The sequence below is a fragment of the Pelophylax lessonae genome (genome assembly GCF_965119305.1).
Source record: "Pelophylax lessonae genome assembly, chromosome: 8".
Classification (NCBI taxonomy): domain Eukaryota; kingdom Metazoa; phylum Chordata; class Amphibia; order Anura; family Ranidae; genus Pelophylax; species Pelophylax lessonae.
Window position 1 is genome coordinate 61082218 of NC_138775.1, and position 23261 is coordinate 61105478.

The 23261-nt window shown below is 41.3% G+C and overlaps 1 protein-coding gene across 4 annotated transcripts in view; it reads right to left on the minus strand.

Annotated features, from left to right (window-relative positions):
- Positions 1 to 23261, minus strand: part of LOC309561572 (filamin-B-like) — a 359048-nt gene that overhangs the window by 90442 nt on the left and 245345 nt on the right. For 2 of the 4 annotated variants that reach the window (XM_082265554.1, XM_082265552.1), the window contains exons 20-26: positions 22671 to 22933; positions 21060 to 21657; positions 20161 to 20334; positions 13392 to 13554; positions 8044 to 8204; positions 6284 to 6451; positions 5420 to 5512 (exon numbers count right to left, since the gene is read on the minus strand). In XM_082265554.1, coding sequence (XP_082121680.1) covers positions 5420 to 5512; positions 6284 to 6451; positions 8044 to 8204; positions 13392 to 13554; positions 20161 to 20334; positions 21060 to 21657; positions 22671 to 22933 — 1620 coding nt within the window. The remainder of the gene's footprint in view (positions 1 to 5419; positions 5513 to 6283; positions 6452 to 8043; positions 8205 to 13391; positions 13555 to 20160; positions 20335 to 21059; positions 21658 to 22670; positions 22934 to 23261) is intronic. The other 2 variants (XM_082265555.1, XM_082265553.1) reach the window with 1 other exon arrangement.

The window sequence follows — 23261 nt, forward strand, 5'->3', positions numbered from 1 at the left end:
CTAAGCAAAAAAGTATTACCACCAATACCAAATGTGACAGCTTCCTGCCCAGGGCTCTTGGTTCTTAGACAGCCTACACCTGCCAACTGGCATATTCAGCCGGGAATTAGCATGAGTGGTAATGCTAAGTCTAGACCCTATGTATACACACAAGGTCTATGAAAAGGCTAGAACGACCCCAAAGTTGGTCTTGTGCCACATGAGGTCAGGACTTTACAGACCCCATTTCAGGGAGAATTAGGATGAGCAGGTGTATCAAGATTGCAGGACTACAAATTACACTAGGTGCTTTGTACTTCACAAAGTAATGAGAACCTGACATGTACCCTTTACAGAATTACAGGTATAACAATGAGTGCATTTCTTTAAAGGGATAATAAATGAATAAAACTATATGAGGATGATGTAAAACCTCCTGATTTTGGAAACCCTGACCTAGAAAAAAAGCACAGCTCCACAAAGTTGACTTGCAGACTAGATTTGCATTAACTACATTCTTTTGCACATTACACTACTAATTTCTCCCAACATATCAGAACTTTCTTTTGGCTTCCTAATCTTGTATGGTTGGTAATTCCAGCATACAAGGGCCTGATTGTTCCATGTTCAGTACAGCAATCATCTGTATAGTTCTTGTCAACTGACACCATTCAACAGGATAGCCTGCTGCATCTCAGGTGCATTCCCACGGGGTCTGTAACACAAGCGAATTTGCCCATCGACAGAAGAGTGTCTATTGATGTAGATCAGGGCTTGTATTCAAAGGAGCCAGAGAGCCTAGCATTCAGGGACGGGATGGGGGGAGAGCGTGCTAGGTTCCTGTGCTGATGACAGAAAGGAATGACATGGACTAGCCAACCGTGTGCTAAGGACCTCATTATCAAAGTGTCTAAAAAATGATTCTTGAACCTAATAGCAGGAACATGATTCTGCTTTGCATCCTTTAAGATAAAATGATAGCATAGAGAGTGCATCTGATTGGATGCTATGGATAGCATAAAGAATTAATCTGTTTGGATGCTATGGAATCAAATAGTTTTACGAGTAACATGCACATTGACTGTATGATCTTTAAGTGTGTAAGCTCTATACCTTTAGCATCTTCATCAATTTACTTATTTTCATACACTTTTACAAAAAAAAACACTTTCCAGGTTAAAGTATGAGTCCACCCTAACAGTAAAATGTCTACATCTACAGACATCCACAATCTAAGACTTACCTATCTAACCCTGTAAAGAAGAAATCACTATACATACCTTTTTTGGGGTCCGGTCTCCGGCGGCGGAAGCTCTGCAGAGTACACAGTCGACAACAGCTGTGAAATGAATGGGGAGTGTTGTCACCCATAGAGTTACAATGGGGCTTCCGTTGTCTGCTGCCTCCTCTGCACCCCCTCCATAGCGAAGCCGCCGCTGACCGCTCAGTGTGGGATCAGATCTGAAGGGGCTTCAAAAAAGGTATGTATAGTGATTTCTTCTTTACAGGGTTAGATAGGCAAGTCTTAGATTGTGGATGTCTGTAGATGTAGACATTTTACTGTTAGGGTGGACTTCTTTACAGGGTTAGATAGGTTAGTCTTAGATTGTGGATGTCTGTAGATGTAGATTTTAGTGTTAGGGTTGACTTATCCTTTAATCCCTTGGAACTAGTGTTGACATTGTAAGACTCATATGCTACAGTCATATCAGCAGCTCCTAGTGAATTCTGCAGGATACCAGTTCAGCTCCCAAAAATTGGATTTTTTTATTTTTGTCTTACTGTAAAATCTTTTTCTCTGATGTTCATTGATGGACACAGCTCCAGAATCTTCTTGACCATTGGGTTATGCTGCCCCCTACAGGAGTAGGACACTAGGCAGAAAAAAAAAAAAAAAACTTTACCACGCCTATGGGGCAGTCCCAGGGGGTATAGTTCCACTTTCTGCTATAGGCATTCAGCTTTTTTTGCCAGCAGTGTCAGAAGAAAAATAATCCAAGTCAATAGAGGGGTGGGGGCTTTGTCTGTCAATTAACATCAGAGAAAAGGATTTTATGGTAAGACAAAAATTCTAATTTTCTCTTTCGTTCATTGATGGACACAGCTCCAGAATCTTCTTGACCATTGGGATGTTCCAAAGCAGTGTCATACATGAGGAGTGGGAAAAAACAGCAGAAAAAAATCCCAAAGGCTAAACCTAGCCAACCAGGTAACCTGGAGCTCAACCAGGAACAACTGGAGCTCACCTAAAAACAATACACCCTCAAAGAGGACCAAGTCCTCTCAAACAGCCGTCTGCAAAACCTTGCAGCCAAAAAGCAGCATCTGCAGATGCCAGCACATCTACTTTGTAAATTTTTGTGAAAGTGTACACAGACGACCAAGTGGCCACCTTGCAAACCTGCATCACTGACGCCTGATGGCAGAAGGCCCTGGAGGCACTAAGCGCCCGCATAGAATGTGCCTTAACAGGGAAAGGAGGAAAAACGACCCTTGATTGAATAGGCCTGCACTACTGTTCTGGAAATGGTCGCGGCCGAAGCGGCCAACCCCTTGTGAGGTCCATCCATAAGGACAAAAAAAGTGAGTCTGATTTCCTAAATGACTTGGTTGCCACCAGGTACACCCTGATCGCCCAAACCACATCCAGAGAATGCAAGGCAATCTCCTTAGGATGCTGAGGCTTAGGATACAGGAAAGGCAACACAATGTCTTCATTCAGATGGAAACCAGAGACAACCTTAGGAAGGGGCGACTGACAAGAGCGAAGCACCACTTTATCTTTGTGAACCACCAAATTAAGTGAATGACAAGACAAAGCTGCCAGCTTGAACACCCTGCCTGCGGAAGTAATCGCCACCAAGAAGGCTACCTTCTGGGACAATGTAAGCAGAGGAATCTCGCAAATATTTTCAAAAGGCGGTTTCTGAAGAACTGAGGTCCCACAGTGGCAACGGAGATTGCACAGGTGGTGAAACCCCTGAACAAAGATGCGAACTGAGGAATGTGTAACCAAAGGAGGTTGAAAGAAAATTGCCAAGACCGAAACCTAGCCCTTGATGGTACCCAAGGCCAGGCGCTGTTCCACACCTCTTTAGAGAAACACCAAAATTCGAGCCACCGAAAAGCAACAAGGAGAAACCCCCAGAGACTCACTCCACGCAATGTACAACTTCCAGACGCAATGGTAAATCTTTCTAGAGCAGATTTTCCAGCCTTCAACAGCATGGGAATCACTGAGTCAGACACCCTCCTATCCTTCAGCACCTGGCTTTCAACATTCAAGCCGGTGAAGCCAGCGACTATAAGGCAGGATCGGCCCTAGGGCCAACAGGTCTTCTCTGAGAGGGCATCACTTTGGGACATCGGTGACCAGCTGTACCAGATCCACGTACCAAGACCGGCGAGGCCAGTCTGGGGCCACAAGGATGACCAGAATTCCTTCTTCCTAGATCCTTCACAGAAGTCTCGGCAGAAGTTTGAGAGGGGGCAAGGCGTATATCAGACGGTACTGGCCCCAAGGAGCCACCAGTGCGTCCATGGCGTCGGCTAGAGGATCCCAACACCTTGCCACAAATCTCTGCACCTTTCTGTTGAGCTGAGAGACCAATAGTTCCCCCCAGGAGAAACAGCTGATGAAAAACCTCTGATTGTAGTAACCATTCTCCTTGGTCCAAGGCATGTCGACTGAGGTAATCCGCCTAATTTTCCACCCCTGGAATATGTACAGCAGAGAGACCTGGAAAGAAACGTTCCGCCCACCTTAGAATGCCAGCTACTTCCCGAGCCTCTAGGACACTTTTTGTGCCCACCAAGGTACATTTTTACACTAAAGGGGGGCCCATGCAGGAGCACCCACCAGTAAAACTCCCCCTTAAACCGCGCAATCAGCTGCCGGCGCCGCAACCCCCCCGGCCCCTATCGCCCACTCGACACCCCACAGGAGATCAAGGACAGGTATGGCCACCCCCTGGGGGGGAAAGAGGGGGGAGCTAGGTGTGGTGGGAAAGAGGGGGGAGCCAAGTGTGGTCCACGGAGGACCTCGACATATTGGGGGGGACGTCGTGTGGGAAGGAGGTTAACCCGGGGTCCGACCATCCCAGGGAGGGGCCCATGTCCACCCTGATTAGGCCACTAGGAGAGGAGGGACACTACTTACCATACCATGGAACCGGGTGGGCACCGCTCTAGGCAGACCACCTCTCCATCTAAATGGGGGTGCTGCGGCCAGGAGGCACGCTGCCACTCAGGCCTTGACCAGGTCGTATGCGCCCTCGCGAGACGTTTAACTCGCAGGCTAGCCCCTGTCCAGTAAAGTTATGTCGCGGCTGACCTAGCACGGAGCAGAGGACTGCAGGTGCTCGCTGGCCAGACTGGGGAGACCGTAAGGATCTAGAAAATCCAGTCCGTCGCTCAGTCCAGCAGTTGATTGTAGAACTCACAGGAACAGAAAACAACAAGAGATGAAAAAAATCAGTTTAAAAAAGAAAAAAATGCTAGGATCAGAGATCCCAGCAAGGAATTAGGTCCTTACTACTGACTAGGCAGAAAAAAAATAATGCCTAAAGCAGGAAGTGGGAGTATACCCCCTGGGACTGCCCCATAGGCGTGGTAAAGTTTTTTTCCTGCCTAGTGTCCTACTCCTGTAGGGGGCATCATAACCCAATGGTCAAGAAGATTCTGGAGCTGTGTCCGTCAATGAACGAAAGAGAAATAACATCCTCTAGTGTTCACTTGACAGGGTACTGTAATGCAGCAGAAAGATTTAGACACTCAACTAAGGAGATGTGATATAATATTGCTGTCAATATCAGGAGAGGCTACAAAACCTAATATGTTATAAAAAGTATGTGTTAGAGGAGTGTACATTCTAGGGTACATACAAATACGGTCTTTGTTGCCAATAGTCAGTGCATGATTAATAGGTACATAGCAGGTTAGAATTTAAATGTATAGTATTATTTATATCTTACTCCTATGATGTTTTTAAAATTGGCTCCTGATTGACAATGAAAGTAACCATTTTGCATCCCTAAACAATTCCTAAGCCAGCCAGGTATTCAAATAAAATTGCAGTGCTGACAATAGCAACCATACCAATCCGATTTCAGTTTTAAATTTAATACTATAGGTTAGAAACGGGAAAAAAATATCTGATGGGCTGATACGGGAATGCAATCCTACAAAACTGATGTGACAGTTGCCCCCTACATTTTTAGACAGTCTCCAAATAGGGGTCAAATGTTTGTTACAAGTGTGAGAATGCACCTTCTAATTTACAAGAGAAATCATTTCTTAATGGTGAAAATTTGAAGATTTAAAGTGGTAAAACTATGAAACTATGATTTAGGACTAAGAAAAAGCAACCAGAAGCAAGATCAATCAAGACTTGATTAAATGCCCATGTTTTTTCCTGGAGCAGATGACAAAAATTCCAAACCTGGCTCTTTTGCATCTCGCTTGAAGTCACCTTTAAAGAAATTTGAAATGGCTCTCATTGGGCTCCGTTTCAATAAAGAGTCTGTCTCATCAGCTAGAAATAAATAGTGTTATAAGATCCATCTTAAGAAAAAACATTGTTCGTAGTAGTGTGCTGATCTCATACCCCTGGACCAGATGATGTAAAAACACATTAAGAAGAACAAACTAAATCTTCCACTGCTATTGCATCTTTAACATGTCTGTCAGAGTGTAGCACTACTTACAGACTGCATTCATTGGTGGCACTATGTTAAAAAAGGGGCTAACCATGGGAAAATTATATCCAAGAAAAAGAAAAAAAAATTGTTAAAGAAAAACACAAATTCATTGTTTGCTTAACCCACAATTATGAACAATCAAAACATATTATAAATTAAAATTATCTAGAGAAAATAAAATGTTTAATAGGGCATATTTTAGTGAATTCCCTTGTAGGATTATAAAGTGACAGAAAAATAAAATAAAAAAGAAGATCAAGATAGTATATTTTCAAACTATCTTTCGGGCTATTTTCATAACTACAGGCTCCAGTAAGAGTTGTAGATTTTCCCCAGCTTTTCTTTCTGATGAAGGAACAGTCCAGTGTTGACAGCAGACAATGCTCAATTCTCCTTCAGCCTTTTGACATTACCATATGCTAGTTTTACAAAGTCGACCCAGAGCTATCAGCATATGGTAATGGCTGGTGGGCACACGCTGACAAAACACATCCATTTTGAACTAATTTCCACTGTTTTCCTCCATCATCAGAAAAATTAGTTTTGGACTATCCCCAAATAAAAAAATTATCATTAATATGACCAATGTAATAGGAAAGCCTTACCTCTTGGTCCAGTCACTTCTACATTAAGAGGGGCCACTCCAGCTTTGCTGGTGTCCACCACAAATTGCTGAGGAATTGTGGCCCGAACAGCATTTCCCAGTCCGGGGCCAGCAACTTTTACCTTGCTAGGATCAACAACGTCTTTTACAGGGACCTTGAATGGACTTCCTACAACATACGCAGGGTAGTATTTAAAATTAGTCAAGGCCACCAACAAAGTAATGATTTCAAAGCAGACAGTTAAATATATCTAGAAAAATGATCTTATATCCTATAATACAAAGCAAGTTCAAACCAGGCTATAAGCAAAAAAATATATACTCTTTAAACCATGGACATTCAAGGCCACCTAATTCTTTAGCCAGTACCCTTTCAAAGTGCCAGCAAGTCCTGCTACTAGTATTAAAATAAACACATTTTAAAAAGTTTAGGTAGCCATGGTGTCTGATTGACTATGATGGTGGTTATTAGAACCAGTTTTTAATTGCTAGCTTGGCTGTTGTCAATCTCTGCTGAAAATGATTACTATATTCCTATTCTCACTCTCTAGAGGTGGACAGGGAATAAAAAAGGACTGCATCATTACAATCAAGACTAATATTCGGTATTAAAGGTGAAATAGTGACCATATGGCATTTGAAATATTCCAAATATACAGTGATCAACTGGTATAACAGTGCAGGGCTGCCATTATTGTTCTGACAGGGAGTGCATATAGTTAACTAAAAGCACACACAACTATTCATGTGAGGTAATGAGGCAGTATTATAACAACCTAAGTGTAGGGATTCAGATGCATACAGATGCTATTCGGGGATAGGCATGTTTTATGTTTTTTTTAAGGTTCAAAGAACAACTGTAGCTTTTTACTTTTAGTACAAGCTTTCCTTTATGGCATTCCCCCACCCTGAAGTCCTTTTTTTTTGCATGGCTGGGTTGCTGTACTCATGTTGGCCTGCAGTTGCCCTGCAGAACATGGCTATTCCTATTGGAATGAATGAGCCCAGCCAAGGACGCCTTATGAAGCAAGAGCTCCAGGCAGGACTGCACAGTAAAGATAGCTGTATTGTGAATAGAGAGAAGTATTTCTCTAGGTGGGCTGCATTTAGGGGGGCAGGGGTATCTCTTAAAGGACAACTTTCACCAAAAGTACAGTTGTCCTAGTGTGGACTACAAACTATGAATCCTCTGTAAAAAGCTATAAAACAGCCAACATGTTTATTGTGTTTAAGATGGCAAGAAAGTAAATGTTCCATTTTTCTAGAAGAGATTTTCTATGTACCTTCCACAGCCAAACAAGCTATAGTATTTTACAAATGTCCAATGAAAAAAGGAAAAAAAAAAATGCGATGAAAACACATATCTACTTCAGACCAAATGATGGCAACGAGACAACATGTAACCGAACTGAACAGTTTTCAGCTAACACACAAAAGGAAATTTACTGTCTGAGGTTTGGTCTGTGGATAGACTTACAACCAGTAAAACAACTAAAACGACATGCTATATTTAGGAGATGAAAGCTTAGGTCATTTTGTCAGTGGTCCATTTTTAAATGCTTCATGTTGGCTTCTAAAGCGTTGTAATAAATATAAGAGCCATTAAACATAACGGCAGCTTTGACCACAGACACTGCTGTTTATTAAGTTAACACAGTTCAGTCTATAATTTACATATTGAGATATTCTCTCACTATTTACAGCAAGACATGTTGCCAAAAGTCAGAGCCAGCTAAAGGATGCCAGTAATAATCACAGTACCTGGAATATGCTCCCCGTCATACGTTATATTGACATCATAATCTCCTGGGGCGTACGGTATGTACTCCACACTGCAGCTGCCATCTTTGTTATCCTTACAAGACATTTTGGATTCGGATGGTCCCTCAACTGTAATTCCCAGACCGCCAATCCCTGCCCCTCTGAAATAAATCATATAGGATGTCATTAGAGGATGATCATTTTATTTCTCTGACCCTCAACATTCACTGTTCAGCCCAACAAGAATACCAAGTTCAACTAGAGTTTAATGATCTATTCGTCCATTGTAACAATGTTGCCTTGATGTATTCTAGGCAGTTTAGAAAATCAAATGTAAATAGAATAAAGCATTACTAAAAAGCCTGGTTTAAAATTCTGTTTTTGCTCTGCTATGGATGAAATGATGTAAATATAAACTGTCCCCCAACCCCTTCAACCTCTGCAGCAATGCTGGCAGCACTAATATGTCTATTTCCCAAAGACAACCTCTGGATATGACATTGAGCACGTGCACTCAACTTCTTTGGTTGACCATGGCAAGGCCTGTTCTGAGTAGAACCTGTCCTGTTAAACCGCTGTATGGTCTTGGCCACCGTGCTGCAGCTCAGTTTCAGGGTCCTGGCAATCTTCTTATAGCCTAGACCAGTGTTTCTCAACTCCGGTCCTCAGGGCACACCAACAGGCCAGGTTTGCAAGAAAACTGAAATACATCACAGGTGATATAATTTGCTGCTCAGTGATTGCAGTATTCTAGTCTGCATCTCCCCAAGGTAATACCTAAAATCTGGCCTGTTAGTGTGCCCTGAGGACTGGAATGGAGAAACACTGGCCTAGGCCATCTTTATATAGAGCAACCATTCTTTTTTTTCAGATCCTCAGAGAGTTCTCTACCATTAGGTGCCATGTTGAACTTCCAGTGACCAGTAAGAGCGATAACACCAAATTTACCAAACCTGCTCCCCATTAACACCTGAGACCTTGTAACAATAACGTGTCACATGACACCGGGCAGGGAAATGGCTAATTGGGCCCAATTTGGACATTTGCACTTAGGGGTGTACTCACTTTTGTTGCCAGTGGTTTAGATATTAATGGCTGTGTGTTGAGTTATTTTGAGGGGACAGCAAATATACACTGTCATACAAGCTGTACACTCACTACATTACATTGTAGCAAAGTGTCATTTCTTCAGTGTTGTCACATTAAAAGATATTATAACATTTTTACAAAAATGTGAGGGGTGTACTCACTTTTGTAAGATACTGTATATGTATATGTGAATAGAAACTGTACACCTGCTAAAGTACATTTTTATTTAGCTTAAAGTGGTTGTAAACCTCTGACATGAAAACTAACAAAGCATATCCTCATATTGAGTGTCCTTGCCTCAATCGAAAGCACTGATATGATATCTGTCTGCAGTCTAGTGCCTCAGCTATCTGCACGAGTCATTTCTGACAGACTTTGCCGACTCCCAAGGGATAAAAGAGGGTTTGGGGAGGGGTGCTCCAGCACACAGCCTGTGATTGACAGCCTCAACTGTGCATGTTTCCCAATGAAATTTTGTATGTGTAGGGGGATTACACTTGGCTCTCTATGCACTCTGCAGTATGTGATATCAAAATCTCAGGTCCCAGCCTGCTGGAGCTGGGAAATATAATTTTATCTGTGTTTTAGAAGGCTGAAGAGAAGACAGGGATGCAGATGAAAAAAGGTACAACTTCTTTAGGAGGACCGGTTTCCGTTCTGTGGATCACCTGAGGTGAGTCACTTCACTTGGTATATGTAAGGGTTTATAACCACTTTAACAAAGAAGGTGCATCTGTGTTTACTTTGAATATCCAATAATGTGCAAGGGAAATAGAAAAAAAAAAAAAAGCGCCAGCATTTGAATAGTCTCTGATAAAATCTATAGAGGATTTTTTAAATCTCATTAAGCATGTGCAAGACCAGCTTTGAATTAGACAGCTTTACATATTAGTCTAGCGATGGGGAAGCTAAAAAATAATTGGGTTCAAAAGTCCACTAACCCTTTAATAACATTAAAAAAAAAAAACCTCTAGTGTGGATTCATCATCACCACAATATGAACTGACAAAGGGCAACAGTAACATAACATTACTGGAAGAAAGAAAAAAAAAAAAAAAGAAAAGACAACACATTCCAGGGCTATCAATTTTAATAAAACAAAAAGCAACCATAAAAAGCGAAATTCGTATTAGATTAGATTTTAAAGGCATCCTAAGGGTCATGTCAGACATTGACTTTGCTACAAATTGCTGAAGGAGGGCAGTCTGTAGCAGAGCAAGCCACCCTAATGATGTAGCACTAGTTTAACCTGTAGCAGCAACGACTATAGTCTTAGCCACAAATATATTATATTATAGCTATTAAATGACTAGCTACAAATTGCCATTGATCACTTGCAGCACTAAGGAATCAATACAACAAATTTGCTTGCCTGACTTGGCTCCAAGGCTGCTCACAGACCTATCAATAACAGGAAATTAATGTCTACAGACTCTCTGCCACCTGCACCTGAATGTCCAATCTCAGGTCTATGGTCACCCTAGGATTTTTGTAGACTAAGAAGTTATACAAGAACTATACCGAAAGTAATGCAAAAGTGGGCTAAATCCTTTTTTTTTCACGTTCGAGTAACTCTTCCTCTATAGTAACTCTTCTTTTTCACTGCAGGTAAATGAGGGATTCCAAACAGAAGTAATGTGCAGTCATTAAATTATTGACAAAGAAGGGGTACATTCTGTCCAACGTCCACAGAAGGCTCCAGAATGTTTACGGAGAAGACACCACTGACAAAAGTCACCAATGATAAGACATTACTTTTGTTATTGGTGTTTTCAGTAAACATTCTGTATCCTTCAGTGGATGTCTGACATTCTACATCCCTCCTTCATCGAGAACTCAATGATAGCATGTTACTTCTGCTTGGAATCCATTATTTATCTGCAATGAAAAAGAAGAAGAGTTACTATAGAGAAAGAGTTACTCTACCAACATGTGACATTTAAACAACCCATTTAACCCCTTTGAGCCGCGGTTTCTTGGCTTTTTAAGGGGTTTAGCATGTCGGGAGGCGGGGCAGGGTTTATGATCATGTGACCGCTGTAATTTGCTGTCATTGCGGTCATGATTGGATAAGCTCCTGATAAAAAGTAGCGATTGGGAGCTTTCCGTAAGCTACTGGTAACTGTGCAGGGAGGACACGTGCTCTCAGCACGGCTGTATTCACACTAATTCACACAAATATGCAGCCACTCTACGCCAAGGCCCACCCACTAAGAGGCAGCATATTTGAGCCAATACAGCTGTGCAGAGAGCACGCGCCCTGCATCCTCTTGCCTGCCACAGTTACCAGAGGCTTACAGAAAGCTCCCAATCGTTATTTGTGATCAAGAGCTTTCCAATCATGCGACTGCCGTGACAGCCAATTACGGGGGTTACATGATCACAAACCCTATCTCCCAGCATCCTAAACTCCTTTGCGTGCGGCCGGCACCAAAGGGGTTAATAAAAAAAAGTTATGCCCACTGTGCATTACTGTTGGCACAGCCTTTGTGCAATAAATCACCTAGTGGTAACCAAGCACAATTCTTCAACATAGGTGGAGCACAGTTTAGTAAAAGATAATGTTCCAAGTAACATTTACTGATCGTGCATCACATGTTGTTTACGAATAGAGAATCTACTTATGCATCTTTTGCATGCCTGGTAATACCTATTAGATTAGGCAGAAATGGCATAATGTTAAGAGAGGTTTATTTATGTAAAATAATGCTCAACTCCTTAAACTAAAGACGGCAGCTTAAAAAAATTGGATTTTTTCACTTGCTGTAAAATCCATTTCTCTGATGTTCATTGACGGACACAGCTCCTTATCTTCATGACTATATGGGTTATACTGCCCCCTACAGGGGTAGGACACAAGGCAGACAAAAACTTGACTATGCCTACAGGGCACTCCAGGAGGTGTACTCCCATTTTCTGCTATAGGTATTCAGTTTTGTTACAAGCAGTGTCAGAAGAGGAAAAAAAAAACAGCTCCATAGAGGGGCGGGTGCAGAGTCCGTCAATGAACATCAGAGAAATGGATTTTACGGTTAGTCAAAAATCCTATTTTCTCTTTTGTTCATTGGCGACACAGCTCCTCATCTTCATGATTATATGGGATGTCCCAAAGCAGTGTCAAACATGAGGGTTGGGAACAGTAAGAAAAAATCTTCCCCAAGGCTAAACATAACCAACCAGGAAACATTGAGGTCAACTATCAACAACTGGATCTCACCGGAAAAAAATATAAAACACCCTCAAAGAAGACAAGTCCTTCAGCAGCCTGTAAAACCTTGCGGTCAAAGGAAGCATCTGCAGATGCCGACACATCCATCTTATAAAACTTTGTGAACGTGTGCACAGACAACCAGGTGGCCGCCTTGCAAACCTGCAGCACTGACGCCTGATGACGGAAGGCCCAGGAGGAACTAAGCACCCGAGCAGGGTGCGCTTTAACAGGGAATAAGCCTGAACCACAGTCTCTCTGATCCATTTGGAAATGGTCGCAGCAAAAACAGTCAGCCCTTTGCGAGGTCCATCCGTGAGGACAAATATTGAGGCTGACTTTCTAAAAGACTCTGTAGCTGCCCGGTACACCCTTATTGCCCTAACCACATCCAGGTGGAGGACAGACCACCGCTCCATCGTAATGTGGGTGCTGGCGGGCAGGAGGAAATGCTGTGACTCAGGCCAAAGCCAGTTCGTTTGCGCCCTCGCAAGACATTTAACTCGCAGGCCAGCCCCCGTCCAGTGGGGCTATGTCGTGCATAACCTAGCGTGGAGCTGAGGTCTGCACGCGCTTGCTGGTGGGACCTAAGGATCTATATTATCCAGTTCGTCACCCAGTCCGGCACTTGATTGTAGATCTTACAGGAACAAAATAATAAAAAAATAAAAAGAGGAAAAAAAATGTAATTTAAAAGGAAAAAATTGCCAGGACAAGAGATCCCAGCAAGGAACCCATACTGGGTTACTGATGATTTTGTCCCCATTGGGAAAATTTTCCACCACACTTCCTGTCACAGTGTCACAGAGCAGCAAGGGATAAGACAACATATTTTTTAGTAGTGTGGAAAAAAGTTTAACTCTGGTCTTCTTATTTACTGTTCTGGCGTGAAGTTTTGGAGGAAGTTAGAAATAAATATCTTCATAATGGGATCACAGACCGCAATACAAACCCAACCGAAACTAACGTTCTAACGATAACTCTATTCAAAATAAGAAGAAAATGTGCAGCATGCTTAAATGGATATTTCAAATGAAGATTTTTATTCTACCTTGTGATCACAGAAAAGGCATTTGGCTTATTTGTAAGAGCATCCTGCAGCCCAGGCCCTTGTGCCTTTACACGAGATGGATAGCAGCCTTCTGTCACTCCGACCTTAAATGGGCTTTTTGGAACCGGTTCATCATCATATGTCACCTTCACAGAGTGGACACCTAATGAAAACAGTTTCAGTTATACACATTTGCATCTTATTGTTCTGACATACTATCATTCTTTTTGGATAAGGACCTATTACTAGATAGTGGTGAAAATGGAAGTGCAAGATAAGATAACAAAAATGCTCCCCTGTTATTATGTAAAAGGGCAGTTTGCACCAGAGCCTACAACACCTACAGCACCCCTTTCCTTTGAAAAGTACAAAATCAACTAATTAAAGACACCCTGTCATTAACTTAAAAATTTGCAAGTAAAAGGCATAGAAAAATCAAATATTTGAAACGATTACTTGCATTTTTATTTCCTTTTCATGAATTCTTTGTTTCTGACTTTCAGCAGCCAATAGTAACCAACCTCCCTCTGGCTTCTTTGAAACATGGTTGCTGGGAAATCAGTTCCACCTATGCAACATTTTTCAAATATACTGTATGCTCCAGAGGATGTAGAAATGTATTTTGTCTAAATGATGTTTAGAAATGTAAAGCAGTACAGATTTCAGGTCCTATTCTGTCAGATTAAAGGGGAACTGAAGGCACTTTACTTACCCCCTCTCTAACAGTCTGGGTCCCTTGCTGGCACTAGCATCTTTTCCCCGGGCGCTGGTCCATCGGCTGGCATGGGATGATGTAACGCCTGCGCAGGAGTCAGTCATCCCCAGCATACAGGGACCATGCCAGCCATGTAAGCTGAGCTGATCAGTTTACATGCCACTAAAGCCTGCAAGCAGGCAAGTGGGTGTATTTTATTGCAGAATAAAACAGACTGCGATAATAGCGTGCCTACTCGAAGTTTTTTGAAAAATTGCTTTAGTTAAGCTTTAAGCTGGCCATTCAAGGCTCACTTTTCTACCAATGCTTGTGAATTACCCGAAAATCCAAGCCATGGGTGGCCTTACCAACACCGCTTTACTCACAATCTTGATTTAAAAATGAAAGGGGCCAGACCAGGAAAAAAAGGCAGCTGAACACCGACTCTAGCCAATCTGCTGCAGTCACTTTCTGGGTTTTCTGTCAACTGTGTGTGTCAGCTGTTAGAACACAAAAGCTGGCAGCTGAATATTTGTTCATCTACATGGTTTAGCGTGAATGGAGGATCGTATGGATTTCCCTTGTTCATCCTAGCAGGCTGTGTAGGACCAGCTTTAGACCTCCAAATTTAGAATCTGAGCTCAGTTGCTTATACAGTGGTCAACAGGAACAGGGACACCTTTCTATGCGTCTCACAAGTGCATCTGACAGAACTGACAACCAGAGCTGTCAATGCAATCAATCAGCTTGTCCCTTCCATATCTGCTTAGATTAGAAACTGAAAGGGAGAAGCAGGTTGCTGTATTAAGGAATCAAAGATGGTTTCTTTACACACTTTTGCTTATAAAGATTTATGGCGTTTACCTATGAAACAAACATGGACAGGCTAGTGCTGCTGGTAACAAACAAGGAGAGGGATTTATAAAAACCGGAGCAGCTGTGTAGGACAACCAATCAGCTTTTATTTTCAAAACCTAAATGAACAAGCTGAAGATAGAAGCCAATTGGTTGCCATCTACAGCTTCTCCAGTTTTGATAAATCCCCAACCCCCAAGTGGTCTCTCTTCGATGTAATACAAGTAACAGCCTAACAATTTATTTTTCTTAGCACTTCTCTTTTTTTTTTTAAATGAGATCTATACTATTAATAGCTGAAATTTGGAAGCTGTGCCAAAGGGTAGGCATAGGGTGAAAGACAAATCACAAGCTTTTCTTGTGGTCTTCCTGAAGCTCTTCGCTCATTACGGACTTAAAAAGCCTTGTTCTGCACTGTGTCCCTGGCTGGAAGAAGTCATTCTGGCTAAGACACTGCTTTGCTTCCTGACATCAGAACCTTCAGCAAAGAGAACAGTGAGCAGCACAGTAGCAGCACCAACTCTCCTGAGACAGCAGTGCCTTAATTATAGAGCAGGTATGGCTATAAGGCTTTAGACACGGGAGTCCCTAGACACCCTCACATATCAGAAGTGCTCTGATATTTTTCAGTGGGTATTCAAAACAGAGTTTTTTTTTATAAAAAGGTATGTTTTAGGCAGTATCCTGAAAATGTAACCCTTAAAAGCTTTTCTAAAATGTCCTTATTGTAACATAGCAAATATTTATGTTCAGTTTCACTTTAGGTCTTCCAAACCAAATAGAGTCTACATGGGCGTTTTCTTTGTAACAATTAATATAGTATATAACAATGGTATAATAGAAAAATCTAAAAATGTAGATATGCCCACAACACTAGCAGCGCTAATGAGATACAAAATATTATGCTTGTACAATACTAAAGTCAATCCTGCAAGGAAGAGTTTTAGTATTGTACAAGCATAATATTTTGTATCTCATTAGCACTGCTAGTGTTGTGGGCATATCTACATTTTTAGATTTTTCTATTACACCATTGTTATTTATTCTTTATTATAGCAGCAGTTGCGACCCATACATTTAGGGTTCTTCTTTTTTATATATAATTTGCATCTCTTGTAGAATTTGAGCGCAGGGTGAGTGAGTTTTGCATATTTTAAGCGCCTATTGTGCATTTTCTTCACTCCATTTTATCAATTAATAGAGTATACAGCAATGTTGTCCAATTACAGTTAAGAATCGGAACGCCTACCACTCCTCCCATATGAATGACCATGTGCGAAAGTGTCTGAATTGCTCATTAAAATAGCAATGCAGCAGTTAATTCCTATAGGAAACCTTTGACTGGTTGTTAAAAAAAAAAAAAAACACAAACATTTTTCATTCCATATATTTCAAACTCCAAGACCCTGGTGTCATCAATTTCCTTATACTTTAAATTTTAATTATAACAAATTCAATTGAAAGAAAAAAAACATTTGTGGCATTCCTAGAGGACAACGGCCTTAACCGAGTGTATTAAAATGCCTGCTCCTGTGTCTATGACTTTACTGGCATTTTCCTGTTATAGTTTCCGATTTCACACAGACAGTATTTCTGTAACCACAATATATAAAAAAAAAGAAAGAAAAAAAGAGAACTATTGAACTATTGTTAGAAAATATTGTGGTTTGGGGTTTCTGTTCTAACACTAAAGAACAAATAGAAAGTACTTTATTTCCATGTGTTTGTTCTGTACTCAGCAGTTGCTGAGTAAAAATAAACAATGCCTACACGTGTAGTTTACCCTGCAGCGCAAGGTGAATGATGCAATTCAAAAATCTGGGCTGTGCTCTACAACCTACCATATGTAACTACAGATCCTCTTCAATTACACTTTTGTCAGCCTTTGTTCAAAAAACCTTTAGTCCTGTCAATCTATATTCCTAAACCATTAGTTAGCCAATAAAGGATATCATATCACTCCCTCTGGACTTTCATTCAAAACCTTAAAAAAAGACTTGATTATGTAGAATTATTATGAGCATTATTATTCAGAAATAACTTTTTTTTGGTGTATTATGTGGAAGGCCAAGATCACCAGCCAGGCAAAAATAGGCAAACAGAAAACAGTTTATCCTCAGCAATGAAAAAAACAAAAACAAATGATCCATCAATTTCTGGTACAAAAATAAAGGCTTGGCTCGCCGCCAGTAAACAGTGTTTTTGAAAGTTCCTGACTGCCTCTGGGATCCCAAAAAGGAGGTCTCCACAGTTCAATAACCATGTCTCAATCACAAGCTTGTCAACATTGCTCACTCAGCTTTGTTCTGCTCTTCTTCGTCTTACAGACACTTGCTGGCTCTTTCATGTTCCTTTTCTGGACACACCTGCTGATGGGTTAAACCTTTTGGAACCAAAATCCCTGTAATCAATGTTGGAGGCTCTTTGTTACCCAAAGTCTCTCTGAGTCTCTAAATTCCAGGTCCCAAATGTGGATTTTCTAATCCAGAGAGCACTATAAATCAGTCTTCTCTTCTCTGCCTGGACTACCCCGGAACCCTTCAATCTGCATTGGCAGGAACCTGAGTTTTCCAAACTGCATACAAGTTGCCTCCCTCAAAAGGCCCACAACTCGAATTAACAGACATATACAGCTGCAAGAAAAAGTATGTGAACCCTTTGGAATGATATGGATTTCTGCACAAATTGGTCATAAAATGTGATCTGATCATCATCTAAGTCACAACAATACACAATCACAGTCTGCTTAAACTAATAACACACAAAGAATGAAATGTTGCCATGTTTTTATTGAACACACCATGTAAACATGCACAGTGCAGGTGGAAAAAGTATGTGAACCCCTAGACTAATGACATAGCCAAGAGCTAATTGGAGTGAGATGTCAGCCAACTGGAGTCCAATCAATGAGATGAGATTGGAGGTGTTGGTCACAGCTGCCCTATAAAAAACACACACCAGTTCTGGGTTTGCTTCACAAGAAGCATTGCCTGATGTGAATGATGCTTCGCACAAAAGGGCTCTCAGAAGACCTACGATTAAAAATTGTTGACTTGCAAAAAGCTGCGAAAGGGTTATAAAAGTATCTTCAAATGCCTTGCTGTTCATCAGTCCACGGTAAGATAACTTGTCTATAAATGGAGAAAGTTCAGCACTGCTGCCACTCTCCCTAGGAGTGGCCGTCCTGTAAAGATGACTGCAAGAGCACAGCGCAGACTGCTCAGTGAGGTGAAGAAGAATCCTAGAGTGTCAGCTAAAGACTTACAAAAGTCACTGGCAAATGCTAACATTCCTGTTAGTGAATCTACAATACGTAAAACACTAAACAAGAATGGATTTCATGGGAGGATACCACAGAGGAAGCCAGCGCTGTCCAAACAAAACATTGCTGCATGTTTACAGTTTGCACAAAAGCACCTGGATGTTCAGGACTGCAGTACTGGCAAAATATTCTGTGGACAGATGAAACCAAAGTTGAGTTGTTTGGAAGAAACACACAACACTATGTTTGTGAAAAAGAGGCACAGCACACCAACATCAAAACCTCATCCCATCTATGAAGTATGGTGGTGGGGGCATCATGGTTTGGGGCTGCTTTGCTGCGTCAGGGCCTGGACGAATTGCTATCATCGAAAGAAAAATGAATTCCCAAGTTTATCAAGACATTTTTCAGGAGAAATTAAGGCCATCTGTCTACCAGCTTAAGCTCAACAGAAGATGGGTGTTGCAACAGGACAATGACCCAAAGCATAGAAGTAAATCAACAACAGAATGGCTTAAACAGAAGAAAATACGCCTTCTGAAGTGGCCCAGTCAGAGTCCTGACCTCAACCCGATTGAGATGCTGTGGCATGACCTCAAGAAAGCGATTCACACAAGACATCCCAAGAATATTGCAGAACTGAAACAGTTCTGTAAAGAGGAATGGTCAAGAATTACTCCTGACCGTTGTGCACGTCTGATCTGCAACTACCACAAAACGTTTGGTTGAAGTTATTGCTGCCAAAGGAGGTTCAACCAGTTATTAAATTCAAGGGTTCACATACTTTTTCCACCTGCACTGTGAATGTTTACATGGTGTGTTCAATAAAAACATGGCAACATTTCATTCTTTGTGTGTTATTAGTTTAAGCAGACTGCGATTGTCTATTGTTGTGACTTCGATGATGATCAGATCACATTTTACGAACAATTTGTGCAGAAATCCATATCATTCCAAAGGGTTCACATACTTTTCCTTGCAGCTGTATCTCCCATTCAGCACCTATCCCTGGTGTCCTGTACATTTGGTATTGTGGGGACAAGCTGTTGCTCACTGCTGATGTACTATTGGTTTTCACACTAAAGTACTATCTCAATGGATGTAGTTATGATTGTGGTAATAATCAATATGTGTACTCTGCATACTGGGAAATTAGGCTAAATCTAAACTTGCAGTGACCTCCACCCCCTCCTCCAGGGGTTAAACGCTCACCTACTCTATGGGTGCTTGAATAAGGTGTAGTACTTATTTCTGGATCCAGCAGGGTCTCTCCAGCTGTGCAACTGGTCTTGCACTGCCGCATCTGTAATGCCCTTTGGCCCTTGTTGTATGCTTGCATTTGCAAGTTTATTAGTGCTTTACTGCACGTGATGATGCAGGACAGAAGAAAATAGTGCTGGAGTAGGGGATAGGGTAAGCGATACAGCTTATTCCTGCACCCCAAATGAGCATTTGACTCTTGCCGTGTGGGGTTTCACTGCAAAGATACTTTTTACACAAACTTGAGATTAAGATTCACAACCTCCAAGTGCCCTGTCTCTACCATTTAATTGTCAGATGTCAAAGCCTCATTGAACAGGCAATACGTGATTGAAAATACAGAGCTGTCTGTAGGGAGGGGTCTCTACTCAATAACTTAGGTGTGTAAGTTACAGCTTGAGTTACTAAACTTTCTTCACAGGCTGAAGAAAAGCAGAATAGCCTAGAGTATACGTAAAAAGGAGTGCAGAGTTCCACCTGCTTTCTATACCAGCTGCAAAATGTTAATAACTCTCAGCAATGCATATAGTAGAATGGGACAAGTTTATAAAAGGGTTGAGTTTCTTTAACAGATACAGTAAAATATAAACCCTGAGTTTAGTTCTGCAGTAGGAACATTACTAGCTTACATTTAACACCACATTGGTTTATATTGGTGCCATCTATTTATTTTATCATGTTTTGTTTTGACTATATACCTTTTTCAAAAGGTGTGTACTCCACCTCGTAAGTCCCATCACCGTTATCTTTAACCAGGCAATCTGTTGCTCCTCCAGATGGATTGGTGATTTTGGTTTTGATGTGATTTCCTCCAGCACGTGTCAGAGGTCGGGCGTCTACTGTAAAATTTGTTGTGGCTTCCCGAAATACTCCTGTGCATTAATAAGATTCATTAAAAGAATGTCATACCATTGTATAGCAAACATACATCTAGAATTCATTTTGGTTAGGTACTGTATAGTTAATGTAAATCCTTTTTTTTTTTAAGTTTTGGGCAAAAGGAAGACCCCTTTCAGTTTTTTTCCTCTGTCAATATTCCATTGTGGAGATTCCTACACCAGAAAAACAACAGGAAGTAAGGAAACTGCCCCAGAGCAAGGTCAAATCTCCTCTTAGGTGTCCTGTTTCTATGACAATGCTAACATTTTGGATTTCCAATCACTTTTTATACTAGAGACAATGGTCAGGACAAAGAGTGCAACTCCCCATCCAGGACATAAACATTACTGAAAAAGCTGACAGGGGTTCCACTCTTCCACATGCCATCCAAAGCTACAAAATATCCAGAAGATGAGAAGCTCTTGGACAGCTAAAGTGGCTTGCACAATAGACTGACAATGCTGCTTCTAACTGTGAAGCAGTGGCTTAACGTTATCAGCTTACAAAAGGAACTTCAGATTCTCCAGGTAAGAAACTTTTCAACAAATATACAAAATACAATTTGCTTAAGACGACACTATGCAGTAAGGACGAATGCCCAACATAACAAAATATATTTAGGGCTTGCATACACAAATTAGAAGTTTTTTTTAAATTATGTTTTCACTGGCCCCAACATTGTGATGACTTTTCGCTACAAGCTATCGCATAATCTTACCTTCGCCTTCCACACCAGGTCCAAAAACCTTGACTTTACTAGTGTCCACAGCGGGGTCAATCTTTACACGAGCAGGGAACTTTGGCACTTTCTCTCCACCATACTTCATAGACATTGTGTACATGCCAGCAAAAAGAGGAGCATAGGTGACAGCATGGGTTCCATCACTATTGTCCTGTATGTAGACCTCAGCTTTGGATCCAGAATCAGACACTGCCTCCATAGTGAGAACTCCAGGGCCTGCTTGGGAACAGTCTACATGTATAAGTCCAGCCTCCCCTACTTTGCCATGCTCCAGACCAGGACCTGTGGCAACCACTTTGGAGGGATCAAAAGGCATTTCAATTTCAGCTTGGAATGGTGAACCTGGAATATGAGTTTCTTCAAAAAGAATGTTCACAAAGTATTCCCCAGGTGTGGTTGGCAGGTAGGAAACGGAGCATGTGCCATCACCATTGTCGGAACATTCAATTTTGGCTTCACATGGACCTTCAACAGTCAAGCCCAAACCTCCTGTGCCTGCTCCTTTAGTGTCAATGGTAAATTCAGCAGGCTTGCCAACCAGTCCTCCTTTAAGGCCTGGCCCATATGCTTTAACCTAAAAAGTGAACAAAACAAATTAAGATAGAGTTTACAAAAACTTAACAACTTTTAATTAGTGGAGGAACTAATGATAATACTTAAAAATACTTCTGCCTAAAACCTGTTGAACGTAATAATAAATGACAATATTCCTCTGCTACTAAAATAGGCTGTGATAACAGGCTGTGATAACAGACTGCTCTAGCAATAAAAGACTTAGCAGCACTACAGAGTACTTGTTGTATTGGTTGATCTTGGCCCTACTAACTCACAAAAGGATTGAGGGCAACAAGTTTTAGGTAAGGAACAGACAGGTAAAGAAATAAGGTAGATGGCAAAAATATGAAGGAACCCTGTCTTGTCAAATGAGTTTCTATGAAGGAATCAAATTTCTAACATCTTAGGCTAGTATCACAATGGTGCAATGTGGGAAGAGCGATTCCTGTGCAGGTTACCGTACCGCATCAGAATCGCAGGCAGTTCACACTGCGCTCTGGGAACCAATGCAGGTATCAATACAAAATCAATGACACCCCCGAATCAGTTTGCAGAATGCAGTGAGAACTGTGAAATTGGATCGCATGGGTCTTAACACCAATGTGATCTGATTCCAGTGCGGACCAAAAAAAGGGTACTGAACCAGTCTGGAGTTAATGCGATGCCATTTCACGGACATCGCAGTGATGTGCACGGGAATGAGGGGCAAATCACATTTGACGTCTGCAATCGCATAAGTGTAAACCCAGCCTTGGGTTTTTATGTCCAAGGTGTTAAAAAGAGCCTGGTTCTGTTCAATTGTGTTTCACATGTTTATTCCGCATTTAATGCCTAGTGTAACACATCAGTTGTAATGCTATACTTCTGTACTCTTTACTAAGATGTGTATTGCAACATGTTTTCAATAAAAAGTTTGCTTAAAAAAAAAAAAAATAGCCTATATTTTGTCTGTTTAGCCAACAGAAAGTAAACAATGTTGAAAAATGATGAAGAGAATGAACATTAAGAGACATTTAGAAGGTTCTGGCTTGCCTTTGTTGGGTCAGGGGGTAGAGTGGCTTCCACGGTATAGGGACTTCCGGGCACTGGGTGGCCATCATAATCCACATCTACGTTGTATACCCCTTCCTCTTTTGGGATATATTTCACTGTGCTAGCTTCCTTCCCTGGTACTGGATCTATCATACTAGGAATTACTTTTCTGCTTGGGCTGGTAACTTTCACATCCAGTTTGCCTTGTCCACCAGCCTCCTTGGTGTCCACAGTGAACTCTTGGTCTTTACCAACTTCCACTCCTGAAATACAAGGATAAGCTACGTTTACCAAACAATACCCGGCTGACTTCTATTTGTGCAGACACTATTGCAGAAACTACCCATTAAATATTGCACTTACAGATGATCATCACTATCTTCCATCTAACCCATGTTATCTACATATCCATTACACCGCACACATAAATACAATTATTTTGAGGTTAAGCTTTGCATGATGATGTTCAGGCAATAGGTGAACAAAGGTTATAACACAATCGGCAGAGTGTCAATATTTTTTCTACAATAGTTTGAATGTAACACACTTTTAGTGCCAATCACAAAACTCAACAAGGATAGGTTTCCGCAC